The sequence below is a fragment of the Sceloporus occidentalis genome, unplaced genomic scaffold (genome assembly GCF_023333645.1).
Source record: "Sceloporus occidentalis isolate IW3139 unplaced genomic scaffold, rSceOcc1.0.p SCAF_103, whole genome shotgun sequence".
Classification (NCBI taxonomy): Eukaryota; Metazoa; Chordata; class Lepidosauria; order Squamata; family Phrynosomatidae; genus Sceloporus; species Sceloporus occidentalis.
In genome coordinates this window covers 1,366,748-1,381,622 of record NW_028317083.1, presented here as the reverse complement: position 1 = coordinate 1,381,622, position 14,875 = coordinate 1,366,748, and the positions used below count along the sequence as shown (strand labels likewise).

Genomic DNA, 14,875 nt, shown 5'->3' with positions numbered 1-14,875 from the left:
AAGGTACATTGGCCTCATGGATGGAGTAAAAAAGATAACAGAAAATATATACCGAAGCCCCTTTAAGATTCTGGTTTCAACTAAACTCAATCGTAGTGAAATCTTATTCAGTTCACCAGATCTCAGCATGGACCATAGAAACAATAATTTATATGGCATTTGTGTGATAATAGAATTACACTTAATTGTTAAATTCTAAAACAATTATAAGAGATCAATAGAAGAAAACGTTAAGCAATTGCTATTTTAGGAGCCAGAGATTTGTCCTGCCCTACCAGGATAACGAAGGCAAAAAAGGTAATGTGGATTTAAGAAAAGTGAAGGCAATAGAGTAATCGGGATTAAAACGGAATGATGTTTCAGGATTAAAGACATTCACTACAGACGTTTAAAGTCGAACAGGTATTTTTGGTCAGCAAGCTGGAGTCGACGGATTCACTTGGCTTACAGAAGCGAAGTGAGGGGCTAATTAGGATTATAGAAAAGTAAAAGATATATTATGCTTTCACGTACAAACAGAAGAATGATACATTTTGGCGCTGTATATATGTAAAGAAGATGTATATAGCTGTTACTTGTTCAGGAAGGAATCGTTGAAGTTCATACCTTTTATTGGGCCAACAAAGAAAAAGATGTAAAGTTACATAAAATTTCAGTCTCTTTTACAGATTTAAGGAAGGACAGACCTCTGAGGTGAAGAAAGTTTATGAAAATGTACACCTTTTTCTTTGTTGACCAAATTAAATGTAAAAGTATAGATTCTATAAAGAAATGAAATTAGATGGGACATATAGTGAGGGCACATTTTTTTCAGATCCATTAAGATCTTTTTAAGTTAGTATTGCTTATTGATGAACCTGGGGGGCAACAGGTAAATGCCAACCCCCCCCCCCGAGATAGACAGCATGCTCTGGGTGTAGAGGTAAAGAGGTAAGTCCCGACACCCAGACTTACCTCTATCTCCCTTATTTCCATGAGGAGGCAAGGTTAAGTGAGGTCCAGGGGAACATCCAGAGCCTGACCTTTTTAAGGGGCACTCACACTAACACACACCCAAAAACTAACATATCCAGACACACACTTTCACTTAAATACCCAAACTCACACGCTAACATACTCAAAGATTTGTGCTCACACACTAAAATACCAACACACACACGCTAACATATCAGAAGACACATGTTCACACAGTAACATACCTATACACACTTTCACTTGCACATGCTAGCACACCCTGTCATCCACACTAACATATCCAAAGACACTTGTTCACATACTAACATACCCACACAAACACACATCAACATACCCACACAAAGACACATGTTCACACACTGACGTAACCAGACACATATACACAAATACGCTAAGATAACCAGACACACATACTAACACACCCTAAGACAAATGTTCACACACTAGCATTCCCCATCACACACATACTAACAGGATTACAAGGGTAAAACTCTAAAGTGTAATGAGGAGGGTGGGAGCCATCCTGATGGTTTTCTGTGATGCACAAACTTGGCCAGGTTTCATGCATACGATACGTTATTACAATGAACACACAATTTAAAATTACACAGAGTGAAATGAATAAGACCTGGCAGTCTGTCTCCACTTGAAGAACCAGTTTAAGAGGTATGATAGAATATACTAGTCCACTGGTTAGATAAATATTTTTACTTTGGCAAACAACCTAAGGCTTAAATTATCACCGTCTACATAAGGCAACGTTTTATCTTATGTTCTAGAAAGGTAACATAAGGTACTTTTTATTGTTGGGGAGGGTGATTCCTTGGACTCTTTCCTTCTGATTGTGTTCCAGTATCTTGGAGCTCAGGGAGCAGAAAGGGAGTGATCACAGGAGTAAGTAAAACAGATGAACTCAAACATCCTAACTTCTGTCAAAGTATGGAATTTTTTACTTAAATATTTGACCTCACTCAGAGCAACCCCGCCCTCTACAACCCCAGGAATTAGCCCAAGGAGCAGAATATCACGTTGGAGTTCTGCACTGGTCCCTTTTACTGCCCCATTGAACCGGGCAAATATTCCCCAGAGTTTAAAACATGTATTAATTAATTATTACAGTTACAATACAGAGACTTCACTGGGCTTTGGGAGATGTCTCTTATCTCTTTAACCATTTAGTATCTTAACCTTATCGAAAGGTGTCGGGGGAGGGGGGGAATCTCAAAAGATAAGTAGACTTTGTGAATTAGATTCTAATTAGTTGAAACAAGATACATACCTCCCAACATTAAATTACCAAAGCTGGAATACTTTGGTTTTATCTAGGTGTGGTTAAAGGTGTGGGTAGTTTATCCAAGCTTTCCATACGGCTTTGTGGTCTGTTGATAGCTATTGTAAACGAGTAAGATATCATAGGAACACAGAATTTGACGGCAGATAAGAACTGCCCGTCTGCCCGTTTTTCCTGATCTAAAGACTCAGACCTTATTCAGTCCTTGGTTCTTATTTTAATTCCAGATTGCTTTATTTCTATCCCATTGATGTTTAAATTCTTCCAATGTGTCAAGAAGAATAATGTAGTTTTATGACATTAATTTATAGACTTTTTTCACTGTTCCCATTCATATTATTGTGGCTTTTCGTCATTTGGTTAACATCAAGAGTAGAAGGACTTAGTAGCAGGAAGAATGACAGAAGAATTTGGGCCCCAAATAGGACTGTCCTTCATAAACAAGGACACTTGGTAGCTATGAGGATTCATGCACTGGTGAAGCTTATTTGCTTCTTTAAAACCCTGTGGAATGATGATGTTTTTGGAAGGCGCTTTCTGTAATAAACTCCCACTCTTCACATGTGGCTGTTTTATATTAAAATCTAATTGAACAAGATATTCAGATGTCATATTGCAGAAACAACTACAAAATGAGATAAAGCAGGCAGTGCCGATGACTTGATACGCCTGCTTTTGTCAGACAGTTCACTTGAATGTTGCTCTTTTTCGTTGGCATTAGAAATCTTAAAAATGAGATATTATACTCAATATATAATATACAATATTATGCTGCTACAGACATTTTGCGCTGTAACGTGTGGTCAGTTTCCCAACATTATAGCTTTTTAATTGTAAATTGTTTTTTTTCTACAGCCAGTATGGATAAAGAATGGACTTGGTCATAATGAAGTCACTTCCATCTTGATTTCCATTATGACTGTTTAGCTTGTAGTATAGTTGTGTACCATACTGCCAACATTTCAGGTGTCCAAATCAAAACACCTTTGGTGGGGTGGTGGGGTTGGAGGTGAGCAGGACCATCCACCTACCTTGCCTGTCTGGCCACCTAACGGTGCTAAGCTGAAACGTGCCGTTAGGTGGCCATGTGGGAGCTATGATTGAGGTCAATGCAGCAAACAGCTCATGACAGAAGAATTCAGGCCCCAAATAGGACTATCCCCAAAAGTGGGACAGCGGGAGTGTTTGGCAAGACAGTGTCTTTAAAATCGGGACCGTCACATGAAAAAATGGGACAGTTGGGAGGTATGGTCATTTTTGTTGTGCGATGTTATTCTGAACACCAGACACTGCAGCTTCTCCTGCTGCCGACACCACCTTACCCACCCACATTAACAAACAAACCCGGCCACACTTTACAGCGGCTGTTCCATTGACCGGTCTGATTGTGACATCAGGAGCCTGGACAGAAACTGGCCATTGTCAGAAGAAGGCTTTCTCATAAAGGAAGTTTGGAGGGGGCTACAAATACACAATGAAACTGAATATAACAGTGACCTTAACATCAGAGCAAATACAAATGTATATTAGAGACTCTTTGTCCTGATCTGGAGGAGTCTAAGTTGATGGTGTTTGTTTTTTGCTGTTAAAAGGTAGGACAATCTTGGCTTGAGAAGATGAAGGTTGTTCTCCATCAGCAGGCCAAGGTCCAAGTTACTCATCCTTTACATAAAATAAATTTTTACTTGAACATCAGTTGCTAACCAGAAAAATAAAGATACATCTGATGAGGAGCCATTTGCCCCATCTAGTCTGCCCTTTACCTCAATAAGACTTTAAAACCTTACTTGGCCCCTGGCCTTCTATTCAATGCAGCCTAATGCCTACCCCATATATGTTTCCATTCCCGCCATCTTTTAGCATCTTGTATTTCTGCTGGAATGCCATTCCCCATATGCACTACCCTCTCAGTTAAGAAATCCTTTCTAATGTTAAAACCAAGGATAATTTCCAAGTCCTAGGGTTAAATGTAAACTGTGTTGAGATTATTTGGTCCATGGGAGTATTAAATTATACATAACGCTTCATCCCAGGGTTATCACGTCTACGTGGCATGAGGGGCAGCTGCTCCAGGCACCGCCAGGAGCAGAAGTGACCTTAACTTGACATCCGAACCAAGAACCCATGTTACACCCCTGCTGCACCCAATGGGTTAAGTCTGCTCATTCTGTGTCCTGAAGATGCGTATGATTAGGAAACTATGTGTGAAAGGGATGTGTTCTTGCCAACTGTGACTCTTACGATCAAGAGTGTTGTTCAGAATAAATCATGTTTTATAATTTAAATTCTTTTGTGATAAAGCCCCGAGTGTCTTTTGGGCGTGCCATAGTCAGTGATCCATAAACCACATCTACTTAGGACCATGACATCATTTAGCTGGCCAGAAAATATAAACGTTCGGAAGATTTAAAGAGACAGTGTAGAATAAGAATAAAAAAATGTACGGTATGGAAAGAGCTTTTAGTAATCAGGGATACAAAGTGGTACAAAGTATATTAGCGTTTCAAACGTATGAAACGTGGAAGGGATCTTAAAACGTACAACTTGTTGGAGAGAAGAGAAAGGGGGGGTGTGATATAAACATTTAAATACAGATTGAACAAAGGAGGAGAAATGTTAGAACATGAGGTCATAATCTAAAAGTAGAGGGTCAGAAGTTTAGGTGTAACATACGGAAGTTTTACGGAAGAGGGTGGTAGATAAGTGGAACAGCGTCACAGCAGAAGTGGTAGATGTTAATAAATTGAGGGAATGTGAACATGCATTGGATGGGTATATGGCTGCTGAATATATGACAAGACCAAGGACTGATTAAGGGTTATACCACTAGATAGGCCAAATGGTTCTTGTCTGCCATCAAATCCTATGTTTCTATGTTTCTCTGCATCTATAATGGAGTTCATTACAGATTCCCATTGTTCTTTTTTGCTTATATTCTATGTTTGCCATGTTCCGGTTAAACGTGTCTGTTTGAGTCTTCACGCTAGGATGACTATGGTAGCTTTTTCATACTGAGAAGGTACATTTATACAAATTGGGATTTTTGGCTGCTGGGTAACATCACAGCTAAATGCATTGTTTATGGAATCAGCATCATTAACAGTCAGCGGCAGACACATCCAAGATAGATGTTAGCTTCAAAAATGGTTTTCTCCTGACACTGTGCATGTCAATATATGCTGAACACACACACGGCAGATTAAACGCTGCCGGAATTCGGCTGCGAGCAGTACAAAGGGTAGTCTTGGGTAAAAAAAAAAATGTGGCAAATTATTAAAAAAAGGATAAACAAAGCTTTGACTTTTGTACGGTTATATCATTCTACAGCTAACAAAAATAAAGGCAATTAAAAAGAAAAACCAGTGCGCATCCTATATGATGTCATTCTGGGTAACACCTTACACCCTGAGATAACGTAGCGTAGCCTAAAAGGTTAATGAGATATGTTTCCTGCACCCTGTGTCGAATCTCAACACATCTGATCACAAAGCAAATCTCGCTATGATCCGGCGTACTTTCAGCACCTGCTAATTATTAATAATGTCTGGGGAGAGGTAATCTCTTAAATGGGCAAACTGGGAATCTTCTGGTATTGATATAAATTCCATATGTTCTCCAGTAGTGTTTGGAATCTCATAACTCTCAGTTACGTGGCGGTATCCATGGTGCACAAACCTGATGATCATTAAATCATCTTTATCTTGCCCTTTTTTTGCTTATTTATCATTGTTTCAGAGGTATGTGGCAGAAGGTGGCACAACTGGCAACATCTAAGTCATTTTCTATCCTGAAATGATCTCCCTTCTTTTGATTCCATGTTTATAGTGGCTGCATAGACCAATGAACAACAATCAGCAACTTCATAACAGGGGAGCGATAACTTAAAGGTAGACTCAGTGTATAGGGGAATCTGTGGGAATCATCTCTATACATAAGTGCTGTATGGGAAGAAGAGAAGCCTGCTGATGGGTCTGTGAGTCGTCGGCAGCCTCTCTGTTAATAGAAAAAAAATTATAAAAAAAAAAGAAAATAATGCTGCCCTAGACACGTGTGAAAGAGATCGCGTTCAGCCAGCTCATCTATTGCAAGATCAGCCGGCTAGTATACTGGTAGAAAATCCTGATCCCTGCTAGCATGCAGGGATCAGAAATTGTGATGTCACGGGCGTGCTTCCCACTATAAATACAATGACATTCAGATTTATATAAATATCTCTATTTTAATGCATTTAAACTAGAATAAATCGGATACACCGAGTACAAAAAGGTGCTATACTTGTGTGAACATGCATTATCTATGTAGAGTATGTTCATACCCTGTGATCAACTACATGGGCTACCTATGCCAGGGGCGTCCAACCTGCGGCCCTCCAGCTGCATCTCCCATCCTCCTCAGCCAGCCCCTTAGCTGAAAGAGCAATATAGGAGATGTAGTCTTGAAGCAACTGGAGGGCCGCAGGTTGGACGCCCCTGACCTATGCTATGTACATGTATGTGCTCACTCCTCATCCCTCGCCGGCTCCAGCAATGGTTCACGTCAGAGTTTGTGGATAGGAAAAGAAGACATAATAAAGTACTTGTATGCATTCTTTATTGCTGCAGCTTTATGGGACATTAGTTCCTTTAAATGTAACGATATAACTTTCTGGGCTTTTTTTTTTTCCTCTCCATCATTTTTAGCAAAAGAGAAAACTGTAAGAATTTTGTACGAAAACAGAAACTACTTAAACATACAGTTTACACAGCACGCGTGAATCGGGATTCTCGACTGAAACAAACAACGCTGGTTCTAAAAAACGACTTGTTTCGAAACAGGATACATTAAACAAAGAATGTGTATGTAACCTTCCGGGGAGCATCACATGGTTTAATTTATAACTGCAAATAAAGAAGCAAGGTCTCACTTATATTGGAGCCTCGTGGGTTCAACGGTTAAAAGATTAACCCCATGAGTGACAGAGGGGAGCATCTCGACCATTCAGGTATTTACAGCACTATCTGCCGTCAAATTCTATGTTTCTATAAATGCCAAACCACTGGAAAAGTAGCTACGAGAAGGTAGAAATAACATTCGCTTACCCACGCTGGTGATTTTTTGACTGCATAGGTCCTGAAGCAACCCAACGATAGCAGGATTTTGTCGAGAGTATAATTCATACCGATTAATACCAATATGGAATTTCAACCAGTTTGGATAGGAATCTACATGGGCTTCTCCGGTCGGAAGGAATTGCTCATCCCCATTGCCTTCATTAGCTACATTTTGCCTTAAGAAGAAGAAGAAGAAAAAAAAAACACGCTGTGAGTGCAAGCAAAGGCAAAGAAGTGGGTCAGCGCATGCCAGTCTGTGGGGTTATTATTAATCATCCGTGATATCAAATATAATATGACCCCATGCCCCTAACAGATATTTCATTGACTACAACAGAGGCACACTTAATTTAGGTTCTTCATAGCTGCACAAATGAAATCATTTAAGTGCTGGATTAAAACGGTAGCTTTATGGGCTAGGCTGAAGACAACTACAACTCTCAGCTTGCTCAGCCACCACTTTAGAAATCTGGCTCCGTTTCAGCTTTTGCAAATCGCTGGCGACATTTTAGCATGTAGTATACATATGCTAGACTACCATTCCCATCAGCCTCATCCACTAATTTGAAAAAGCATGTCAAGCCAGGCCACAGGTTCAATTTCCACCGAATGATGGCTACCTAGACTTAATTAGGGCAAAAAAACTGCATTATATGAAGATGTTGCGAAATGCACAGGGCGTTTGATGATGTTATCATGACACAAAATACTCAGAGATCATCATCATGTTCAGGTGTTTTGCATCTTATGTGGATATAGATAGACCTAGATCTTTAAAGGTATTCTGGACTATAGTACAAAATATAAAGCATCCCTATGGGGACGGGGATGTTCCCTTTAAATATATATAATATATATAATATATATAATATTTGCTATGATAAATGTTCCATTTTAAACCCATTGCTGACATCATTTAATATAAATATAATTAGCCATAGAAATGCTTTGGGCTTTTTACCTGGGGCCTGGTCCTGGGTGTAGCACTACATCTTAATTCACTATTATAATTATAGAAACCAGGAAAATGAATGATTGAATTAATCTTCAGGGACACAGCTGGTAAAAGCAATCATAATTAACTACGCTCAAATTTTATTTTCAATTACCACGTATCCATAATCTAAAAGCGATTAGCATTATGAATAGTGATATACGTGCGGAATATACGGATATATCTCTATGTAATAATCTAAGCCTACTGTATATCAGACTACAAATACAGTACAATTAAGAGTCATTCTCACCACAGTATAATAGAATTTTAATTTGTTGTTTTAAACTTTAGAAACAGTCTATTAAACATTGCACAGGTATATATTTTTATCTCGCAATTATCTGGTTTCTACAAGACATAAGTGTGTTACAATGCGGCTCTTTTGAGACAATAACATGTCAATCAAATGGCAATGGGTGCTATTTTAAAAAGCAATTATGGGAGTTATCACCTTCTTTACTGGTCCCCATTACCCCAGCTAAAACTGACACCAATTTACCAGAGCAGCTTCCTTCCGTGTCAATCTCAACCTTTAAGGGTTAACAGGCTTTGCTTTGAATATAGACAATTTTTAACCCTTAGGTGAGCAAAGGCTAGGAAATAAAATGACTTTTCTCAAGCCTTCAGCGTTCAAATACTTAAAAGTATGAAATATAATTTAAAAATACTTTTTTCCCAGCTTTAGGTATATATATATATATATATATATATATATATATATATATATATATATGTATATATATATATATATATATATATATATATTAGTCTACGTAATAGATGGAAAAGTGAACGTTTACTCATCTGTCACCTATTTTATAAAATTCAGCCCCTTTAAATTCCAGATAAAATGTGTTTTATGGTTAGTGATTTGCAATCAGGACTCTAGAGTTTGTCCTACTTACTGTTTTATATTAGAAAGCGGAAAATATTCCCTTCATTCTAATTGTATGCAAGGTTTACCGGTAACAAACCTAGATTCAGCTGGCATGGACCACTTGAGCCACACTATGGAATATGTTGACGCTATATGAACAATTATATAGACAGTTTTCACAAAATCCATTAAAAAATATTCACAGCATAATTACTTCCTGGATTTAAATATCTCTGAGATCATTCAAATGATATTACTGTCATACTGTAAATTACCCAACATTAAAAAAAATAATAATTTAACTTTTACCTTGCAATGTACTTTTTCTTCATATGATCATTCATTAAATATTAAGAGCAAAATAGAGAACAGTGATATGCAGCCACAACATAGAATGGATTTATGTAGTAAAGGTAGGTTTTATACACTTACCATTCTTGGTTTTCAGAAGCTTTGGGGTTAAATCTTATATCACTGTTGACATTAAATAAGACATCATCTTCTGTCAAGTCAGGGATATTACTCTTATAGAGAGGATGCTGAAACAAAGCAGCCAGCCTGGAGTATCCCATCCCAGGATGTATCTTTATATTCCCATCATGGATGAGCTGTTTACTATTCAAGTCTTTGATCATTTCACGTTGGTCCAGTTTCTTGAAGGACTCAGTTTTGTCCAAGACTCCTGTTATCTTTTCTAAGGAGTGGGATGTCAGATTAGAACTAGGATCACTGCTAAAGTCCTGTAAGATTCTTAGTGTATGTTTATTGGGCCAGACTGACTCAGCTGTGTTCTTAGGTCTCTGTTTACCCCATGCTTGTGAGTCCTCATTGAGATTATGAGTACAAGAACATCCCAGATCTCCATCACTCCTTGTAGCTCTCTTCTCCAGCTTTGGTAATAGGTCTATCATAATATGCATTGTACAAGCAACCAAAAACACCATTAATATCAAAACCCTAAACTTGCGAACTAGTATCATCTTCATCTTTCAAGCTTCAATTTTTTTTTTTTAAACCACGATTCTGCAATAAACTGGATTTATAAAGTGCTCTTTCATGGAAAAAGCTGTTTACAAACATATACAGAAAAAAAGACAAAACATTCAAGGTTAAAATGTAGATGTTTATAAATAAAAAGTATCCATGTTCTTGCAACTGAATCAATAAAAATACAATCTTTTAAGTGGGATTGCAGAATGGGTCTTCAAGATACAGAAGCTGGAATGTTTGTCTAAGTAGCAGCAATAAGGAATGTAAAAAAAAAGAAGAAAGATTGGAGAATAAATTAGCAGGGAAAGCAGATGAACACATAAGCAGATGAAGACAATCCAGAATGTTTAGCTGTATTAAGCACTGATCTGCTTTTCATCCTGACCCATTAATACAGAAGCAGGGCTGTGGTCTTCTGCACAAGATTCGGAAAACCATTGGCTTTGGAATAATTCTCCTACAGAGGGATCCACAGATCTCCATGCAATCAGGGTCCTGGTAGGATGTTGCCGTTTGTCACCAAAGAGATTTACTTGAAGCTGCAGCCAAGTGGCTTTGGCTGCCTGCAGACATTACTGCAACACAAGCTGAAATCTTGCACAGAGTGAGAGAGCTGCAGGATCTTCTTGAGAATCATTTGCTTTCTTGGTTCTTAGCAATCTGAGATAAGGGCTGGAGGGAGGCAGGTGGGGAAGGGAAGCAGGAGCAAGAATGAGGGTAGAATGGGATGGTCTTCTGGCAGGTGCAGAGAGGGAGAGAGAGAAAGCCTTTCTCCGCTTAGAGCAATGCTGTGTCTGGATCCAGCCTTCTGTGGGAGTGTTAAATATTATAAGCCAGGCTTTGGAACCAACCTTCCCAACGTCAGAGTACAGAGATTGGCTGCATGAATGTTACAGTGATAGCAGCAGGACAGACCTCTGCTGGAAGTAGCTTCATTAATTCACTGTATTTCTGCAGATCCTGCTAGGACAAGGAGAGGGCGTAAGATTATCAAAGGTTTGCACAGCTATGTATACTAACCTCTGCTTTTTAACCCAATCTTATTTGCAACAGTGGCATATATGATACACACACATATATCCAGGACTATATATATATATCCAGGATATACATAGTGATCATATACATTATACATATATATATATATATATACAATGTCAAAAAATGTCAGAGTATTGCAGAGTACGCGGTGATAACTTTTTTACATTATATATATATATATATATATATATATATATATATATATATATATATATATATATAATTACTGTGCATTTAGAAAGGGGGCTGGAAGCAACAATTGATTTTGCACTGTGTAAGTACAAAAAAACAAAAACATATTAATGTGTTTAGTATTGATTGAATGCTTGGCAGGTTCGGGGCTAGAGAGGAAAATGTGGTGAGCCAGAGTGTGAACTGGTAGGATATTGAACAGCTGCTGCAGAACCTCTTGGGGAAAAGAGCTGCTAATAGATGATGGGATTTGAAAGGGCTAATTGCGCAAAGGTGGGCTTCAGCAGCAAAAAACAGTTTCCCCTCTATAACAGGATTTGGTCATGTTACTGTGTGTTGGTAAATGTTATGCATTTTCTACGCTGTGCCAACCCCACTAGGAGATGTATCCCTGTACGCAGGTATCTTTTCTCCCACGTCTCAATGTCTCCCTGGTGACCATGTCCTGTTTGCTCAATTAAAAAGACAGGCAGTGTTCCGATTTATCGGTCCCATGGTACCTTCCCTTCTGTCTATATAGTTATTGGCTGCTTTGGTTTTAATATCTGTATCCCCCAAAATGTGGGGCTCTGATTTAGTGTATTATATTGCTCCCCACTGTGCGTTTAAACTGATCGGTAATGGATGTGCATTGGTTGGATATAATGGAGCACAATTCAATTCATATTTCTGCGTTTATTCCTCTAGATAACATTGTTTTGCCCCATTTCAACCCCCCAATAAAGCGTTTTCATGTTTTCCATCCTAAATGGCATGCTGTGTCCTCCTTGATGAGTTGGTTACTAGACTTTCTTTGGAGGAGCTATAATTTAGTCAGGGGCCCTGCAGTCAAACTGGTACCATTATACCATCATTGTACTATCCTTTAATTCTGATTAAAAGGCTGCTGGAAAGCCAATAGTGTGTGCGGTGTGACAGTTACGGTGTAAATCATTTGCACCAAGATTCTCATGATGTGGCCGCTCTGTAATGTGAGCTTACAATTCAACAATAAGGGATTATTCCTCCTCTGCAAAACAGAATCACCGGAATAGCAGGATGGCCCACAATTTGACTCTGCTAATCCTTATGTAAAGCATCAATCTTAATTAGTCCTGGGTCTTAGATAAAAGATAGCCATATGCCTATCCCATACGACGTCTTGGTTTGGACCTATGAATCCACTGGAGTTGAAATTCACTTGGCTGATTTCAGTAGGCACTTATTGAATTTTATTATGGGTTTTACTTGATTTTATAGATAATTGAGGAATTAATAAACAAACCAGATTGTAATCAGCATTTACTTCATCCAAAGTTAGACGTCTCGTAAAGTATATATTGTTGGTTGAGAGATGAATTGCTGTGGTTGAACACTAAAAACATAATTAAATGTTTTATATATGAAGTGACCCTGCGCATTAAGCCAGGTTGATTACTTTTTATATTGTTGATTAGTTGTGTCTTCAATAAAGTGATGCTTAAAATAAAGATGCCGTTCCCCTGACACTTACCGAGGAGAACACTGTCAGTAACATGTATCTCTTTATAAGTATAACATGTTCTTTCATATGTGTGCACTTGGAACCAGGCACTACAATGCCCAGCATCCTATGTCTGCCCCTACCCCTGCCCTTGGAGGGCTCCCTCTCTGTATTGGAACTGGGAAGGCTGTGGGAACGGGGGTTAACAGAGGTCACTGATAATTTTTATGGGTTTACACTGTATTTCACTTTATAAATATGTTACATTTATAGTAATATTATCATTATATTATCTGACCCCCCCCCCCACACACATATACACCCCATCATGGCTATGGTATCTTCCGCAGAGTATTACCTAGGCTGTATGTGCAGCAGAGAGAATAGTCACCTGGCTTCATATACTCTACAAAGTAGATTGTAAGCTCACAGGCGCAGTGTACTCTTCTCCTGATGTACCGACAGGTGTTAACATGTGCTGATGTTACTGTTACTTTTGTATATTGTATCCCTCTATAGTAGAGATGCTCTATTTAAGTAAAATGTGCTAGAGCTCCTGGCACAGTCTGTGGGAACCCAGGCTGAGCATGCGCTGGTGTGCTGCCGTGGCACAAAGAGGACACACACATAGCTACAAAGTTCCAGAGTCACTGAAGGAAACCCAGAGACTTTGGGTCAAATCGGATAAGTTTCTGCCAACGCTGCTAGCATATGGGATCTAGAGCCAATTACAAGAAGCTGTTGATGTTACTATAAGGTCTACTGCTTTGCACAGAGAACAATTAGACGGGCCTTATTTACTAAATAATCTGTACTAGGCTTAAGAACCAAGGCCACTTTCAGCACCATCCTGACAACCAAGTCCTTTTGAGACTTTCAGGGGACATCAGGGGGGTTACAACTGATGGACATCTGTGTCTTTTTATGAAACCCAGTTAGAGAGTCATGTGTCCCCTTTAGCATACATTGGACCATAGTGCTTATGGACATCTGTGTTCAAGCAGGAATCGTGAAACTATGCAATGCAGAACAACCAAGAATCAGGTGATCTGGTATCTGAAAAGCCTAGCATCAATTACAAATGTCCAGCCATCGAAAGCTGATAGTAGCTGTCAAAGTATATACATATGAAAAAATAGGGGGCAAAACTGTGTATAATAAAAATAAACCCTTCCAAGCCTTACTAAATCCTTTTTATTCTGTATTTCACTTTTACGGTGCAGTAAGTATATATTTAGTATTTTGTAGACTGTCTCTTCTTTCCAAGAAACCAATTTAACCTACTGGCTACAGCAATCATACAGATTAAGATTTAAACTCTTGCAGTACAAAGGCTTCTTTATCAATAAAACATGCATTTTTCTAGTTACAAAGAGAGCAAATGTGTGTGTTTTATGGTACAAGCACCTTTTTTTAAAAAAAACTAATAAATAATTAAAGGTTTAGGAAGAATGTTGTCACTTATTAAGCATAAACACCATTTACAAATGTATTTTAAAATAGTTGTTTATTAAAATGTCATACTCTCAAAAGCACTCCAACACTGCATGGATCAAATAAACCTCCTTACATTCATCCAAAAAATACAAAAATGCTATGTATGATTTCATTTATTTATACAGCTTATACAGCAGGGAATGAAAAACAATAGGTATTTGGCACCCCCTAAAACCCCCAAACCTCCAATTATCAGTTGCCTCTAGTTTAGCAGATGCTAAACATGGCTTAGTGAATTTACCTCGACTTAGAAAGAAGCCCCGGTAACCTGTTTCTGATTATAAAATGTATATAAAAGGTAGGTAAAGGAGTTGTCCTCATGTCCAAGACTTTTGGACTTTTGGCTAATATAAGAACTAGGAGAGAGGAGAAAAGGGACCAAGAGACACTATATGACCAAAAGTATGCGGAGACCATCACACCTTTATGAGTTGCTCTCAATGGCCCCGCTCTCTAGTGTGAG

At 38.5% G+C, this 14,875-nt stretch overlaps 1 protein-coding gene across 1 annotated transcript in view; it reads right to left on the bottom strand.

Moving 5' to 3' along the window:
- LOC149283506 (extracellular serine/threonine protein kinase FAM20C-like) overlaps positions 1-10,216 on the bottom strand; it is a 62,433-nt gene extending 52,217 nt beyond the window's left edge. The window contains exons 1-2 of the mRNA XM_089497421.1: positions 9,663-10,216; positions 7,345-7,532 (exon numbers count right to left, since the gene is read on the bottom strand). Coding sequence (XP_089353547.1) covers positions 7,345-7,532; positions 9,663-10,216 — 742 coding nt within the window. The remainder of the gene's footprint in view (positions 1-7,344; positions 7,533-9,662) is intronic.
- Between the last annotated feature and the right edge of the window lie 4,659 nt (positions 10,217-14,875).